Consider the following 4,940-nt stretch of genomic DNA (forward strand, 5'->3'; position numbering starts at 1 on the left):
TTGTAAGATGGAGGGAAAATTTATTCTAAACGCAGGAACAACGACAAGTTACTCTTGTCTCAATATAATAAGTTAATCTTTTTTAATTCGACAGAGGAGAATAAGAATTATTGATTTTCTTTTGTTATTGTCTTATTTGTATACTAAATGAGGTTGTGAGAAATATAAATGCGCCAAGAATATTTCTTGTCTCGGTAACAGAAATCCTTTCTGAGGGTGCACATTTTCCATAGACTGCACATAAGTTTGTTATTTAATTTTCTCAGTGACGAGGTTCCTAAACAGCCTCAAACTTCGACAAAATTTTTTTACGACGAAATCTACAACACCAATTTGGATTCGTTTTCATCATTTCAGTCTCGTAACGACTCAACGTCTGAAAAATACAAGCGAAATAGCATAGTTCATTCTCTTACATTTTTTTCGTAAGAATTAAAATATCACAAGTTAGATACTTTATTACTCTCTTCGCGCGTATATTTCCTAATATATCACAGATCGTGTGCGCAAATAAATCGTCGGAAGAAATATCGCCGTGGAGGAACGCGCGCGCCCCGAGAAATGCACTCTTGACGCACACGCCCTTTAACGTTATCTCTTCAAGAGTCATCGATTACGTTCTTGTTATCGCAGGCGCGTCGTTCGCGCGCTATCTCTCTCTCTCTCGCCTCCTTTCAATCGTCTGGTCAGTCTCGAGCCAGTTTGACTGAAATAGCTACCGATTGCAGCTGCGATCGAGCTGCGTCGCGGACGCATCCATCGCGAAGCAATTGGCCGCGATGCCGCGCGATGATACTGGCAGTTTACGATGCCTGATTTGACTCGATCTGCCGTTGCTTCCTTCTCTTTTTCCTTCCTTATCGGGCATTTGCGCAAGCACTCGTACTCGTGGCAGCCGGCACGAAACCTCGGAGTTAAATCGACGTTCCGGATCCCCGGTCGATTGGCGAAAACGAGCGGCGCGTAGCGACATTATAATATTTTGCTGGACCGGTTTGCGAAAGACGCTGCTTCGGAGAAACGGGAGGAGGCTCATTGTCAGTCGCTCGCATTGAAACGCCACCACGGCGTGTAAATCTCGCGCGTCACACGATACCGCCTTGACTAATGTAATATTTATGACGGTTAATTGGCCGCTTCTCTCGATACTTGAGCCGGCGAAGAGTATTATCCGGGATAATAAGAAGAACGTGATTGCAATTATTTATCAACTCTGCGCGGCACGCGAGCCCTGCCGTGTCCTAACGCCCACGCGGGGGCTTTCGCGTGATTACGGATCATTTGGGCAATTAGAGAGGGAAGAGGCGCGCGCTGTATTTTGTCAAATTGGCCGTTATCTCTCCGATATCGCGGCGGAGGCAGGCGCTTTTGTTACTCGAGCGCGGGCCCGCGCTCTTCGTGTCGGCGCGCCGGGTCGAGCTGTATCGATGACACGACGAGCTATAATTCCGCCGTTTTATATATTGATCAATCTCGCCGTGATGTAGGCACGGCGACGGCGGCGGGAATCGGGATTTCGAGTCGCCGACCAGCGCGCTAATGTATTTCCCGGCGAAGCGCGCCGAGCACGTTTTCGATAGATCCACGTCGACGACGACGCCTGATGGAGCGACCGATCGGTTCTCGCTCCCTCCTGGCCCGGAATCTCCCTGGAATTTCAGGAGATCCCTCCGGGGATCCCTCCGGGCCTCCCTCCGGGTCTCCCTCCGGGTCTCTCCTCGGGTTTCTCGAGCGAGATATATACATATATATATCTTTACGCGACCACACACTCGCTCGCACTTTTCCCACTTCCCGTCGCTTTTATCTGGCAGGACGCCGCCGCCGCCGTGGAGCACGATAAACTATTGCTGATGAGAAAAATCGATCCTTTCTGTTTCAGCGTTCGGAGCGTTATGCACAGATATCTGGAGAAGAATAACGAAGTAAACTTCGACAAAATATTTAATCAAATGTTAGGTGAGTAAGCTACCGCCCCCGATAGTCCGCCCTGCCCCCGCCACCCACCCGTCCCTCCGCCCTTTGACGAGATCAAAGACAAAGGGCGGCTTAGAGATTTAGTTGGTAAATTCGCCCGACTCCCTTCCAATCTAATTGCGCAGCGAGGAGAAGCTCCTCTCGACGTGCGTTTTTTTTATCTCTCTGTTCAGTAGTCCAATTATATATAGACTTTAGATCTCGGCATATTGTCTCTCGCTCTGTCTGTCTCTCTCTGTCTTTCTTTCCAATCTACGTAATTATACGAAATACGTGCGTATATTATATTATAGATAAACATAACCGCGGCTGCCGCACCGATTAATTCCCGCAGCTTGTTTTGCGCCGCGTGAATCGCAAAGATTTCCCGAACGTAAAGGCCTGTGTCCACGGCTGCTTTCGCGAGAAAATCAAACTGATCCAGATTAAAATGACCTTGGGCTATGATTGGTCAAATCTGAAATTTCGCAGCATCACATTGAAATTCTATTCAATGAAATTCCAGGTTTGACCAATCATAGCACAAGGTCATTTTAATCAGGATCATTTTGATTTTCTCGCGAAAGCAGCCTACGATGCTAGAGTCCGAGTTTTCTAGTTCCGAAACGCGACGACGCGAGCGTGAATATTGGCCCATGCAAAAAGTCTCGCCGAAGACCGTGCCCCTCCTCGGTGGGTGATGGACAGTCCCGTTTGTGAATCGCTAATTAAGTGTTCCATTGTTCGTGAAGCGTTATTTTGACGCGGTATTAATTCGGGCGCCAATTAAATCTGCTATCTCGCGAATTAATCGGTAGACTTGAATCACGTACGTGCGATTCGCCCTCCTCCGTTTTCTCCGTCGTAGAACGAAACGTGCGATGCGATCGCCGGCCTGAGATGACCTGGAAAAACCCTTTGGCAGGACCGCGCCAATTTGCGCGGACGATTCGACCCTTCCCTGTCGCCGGTTATCGTTACTGTTCTCCTCTCTTGCTGTTTTCTTTTTGTTCCTCGCGAGAGTAGAGAAACGGCGTTAATAAGTGTTAGCGAGAGCTCTGACAATTTACTGAAAGTTCGCCGATGTCAAGCAAACTCCACATGTACTTCCAGGTTACCTTTTATTCAAAGACTTCTGCGAGACTGTAGCGGAGGAACCGATTCCGCAACTTAGGTTTTACGAAGAGGTTCGTGTTCTTTAGCCCGCACACACTATGTACATATATATGAATATACATATAGTTAAGTTTCCAGTAGCGTCGCGTGTATCGCGCACCGCTGGGCCCGGCTGCATGAAGGAATTTCGTATTTTGTGCATTGTAGATCAAGGCGTACGAGAAGCTCGAGTGCCCGGAAGACAGGAGAAAGCTCGCCCGGGAGATCTACGACAATTATATTATGAAAGAGCTACTGGCGCATTCTCACGTGAGTGTTAACGCAGGACCGAATTACCCGAGGGGTAAACCGCTGAGGGCATTGTGGTGTACAGATTACATCGCTAGGCATCACTAGACATTTTTTCGGCATTAGCGGGTGTTATTTGGCCATGCTGGGGCATTAGAAAGAAAAACATAGAAATCTCTTGAAGTTGCCAGTAATAAATGACAAGAATCAAGCTTTTTAGCTCGACATTAACCGGCCAGTGTTTTAATACAGATAATTTATTGCGAAAAATATTACCTCAGGGTTTGAACCTGGACTTCCCTATACTCTCTACGCGGGTGTTTCACCAATTCGACCACTGAGACATGCCTCGCTATTAAAACACTGGTCGGTTAATGTCAAGCTAAAAAGCTGGATTATCATTATAAAGAAAAGATGGAAAAGATAACAGAAGATAATATAGCAAGATAAGGTAATGGGCATCAGTAGGCATTGGTGATTTTGGTCAGCGCTTTTCTCCTCGGAATTACCGTTCCCTCCTGTAATAATGTAAGTACACGGAGAGAATTTTCTCTCAAAAGAGTGAGAACAAGATCGGCCCCATTTTTTGTCGCATTTGATTTTGGTCACAAGGTTGGTACCGAGCGAAAGGTCTCGTCAAGATGATCGCAGATATGTCAGTCTCAGAGTGTACCTATTTAACGTTCCAGAGATATCGGGTTCCAAAAATTCCAAAACCGAGTCGGAGTCGACTAAAAGGTTTCCCAATGATCGATGCTAATAACATCGCCCTGCATTTGCTACGAACTTAAGTAAGGTTTAGGTGGATTAAGTGAATTATTATCTGGGTCTCTTTTATTTTCTAACCGATCTAACCGATAGGTCCGGTCAAAAGCATTCATAGCGCCATTTTTCGGTACTGGAGTCTTTGGAGTGGATACCATAGGTACACTCTGAGACTGACATATCTGTAATCAGCTTGACGAGACCTTTCGTTGGCTACCTACTCTGTGACCAAAATCGAATGCGAAAGAAATGGGGCCATTTGCCTATAAACGCTTGTTCTCACTTTTTAAATAAAATTTATGCAATCATGGAACATGGCATTGCGAAGAACTGCATGAGAGGTTTTTGAAATTTTACCGTATATTCTACTAGCAAAATGTACACCGAGTATCATTGTTAGTAGAAGGTATGGTAAAATGTTTTTAAATCTCTCGTAAAATTCCTTGAAATGCCACGTCGTACCACGGTTACATGATTTTCAGGACAAATTTTAACGAACACTTCTCTCTCTCTCGTGTGGAGAATTTTCTCTCTCCCTCCCTCTCTGTGCATATGAGTTTTTTTTTTAATCTTAACGCACGCGACGCGTCTGTCTGTTGCAGGAATATTCGCAAGAGGCGGTGTCTCACGTGCACAAGTATCTCATGAAAAATGAAGTCCCAGTTAACTTGTTCGAGGTAGGTCATTGTCTCGTGGCCTTCTCCATCCGCGATTGCGCGCACGTGATCGATTTATTGCTCGTGACTCACGAAACTTTTTCCCCCCCGTTTTTCTGCCCGTAGCCGTACATCGAGGAGATATTCAACCATCTGCGC

The 4,940-nt window shown here is 46.2% G+C and overlaps 1 protein-coding gene across 1 annotated transcript in view; it reads left to right on the forward strand.

Moving 5' to 3' along the window:
• LOC105564800 (G protein-coupled receptor kinase 1) overlaps window positions 1-4,940 on the forward strand; it is a 29,094-nt gene that overhangs the window by 16,217 nt on the left and 7,937 nt on the right. Inside the window, exons 2-5 of the mRNA XM_012017477.1 lie at window positions 1,883-1,959; window positions 3,070-3,143; window positions 3,280-3,381; window positions 4,728-4,802. Of these exons, the coding sequence (XP_011872867.1) occupies window positions 1,883-1,959; window positions 3,070-3,143; window positions 3,280-3,381; window positions 4,728-4,802 (328 nt within the window). The remainder of the gene's footprint in view (window positions 1-1,882; window positions 1,960-3,069; window positions 3,144-3,279; window positions 3,382-4,727; window positions 4,803-4,940) is intronic.

This window comes from Vollenhovia emeryi, unplaced genomic scaffold (assembly GCF_000949405.1).
Source record: "Vollenhovia emeryi isolate VEMERY1.0 unplaced genomic scaffold, V.emery_V1.0 DF939159.1, whole genome shotgun sequence".
Classification (NCBI taxonomy): domain Eukaryota; kingdom Metazoa; phylum Arthropoda; class Insecta; order Hymenoptera; family Formicidae; genus Vollenhovia; species Vollenhovia emeryi.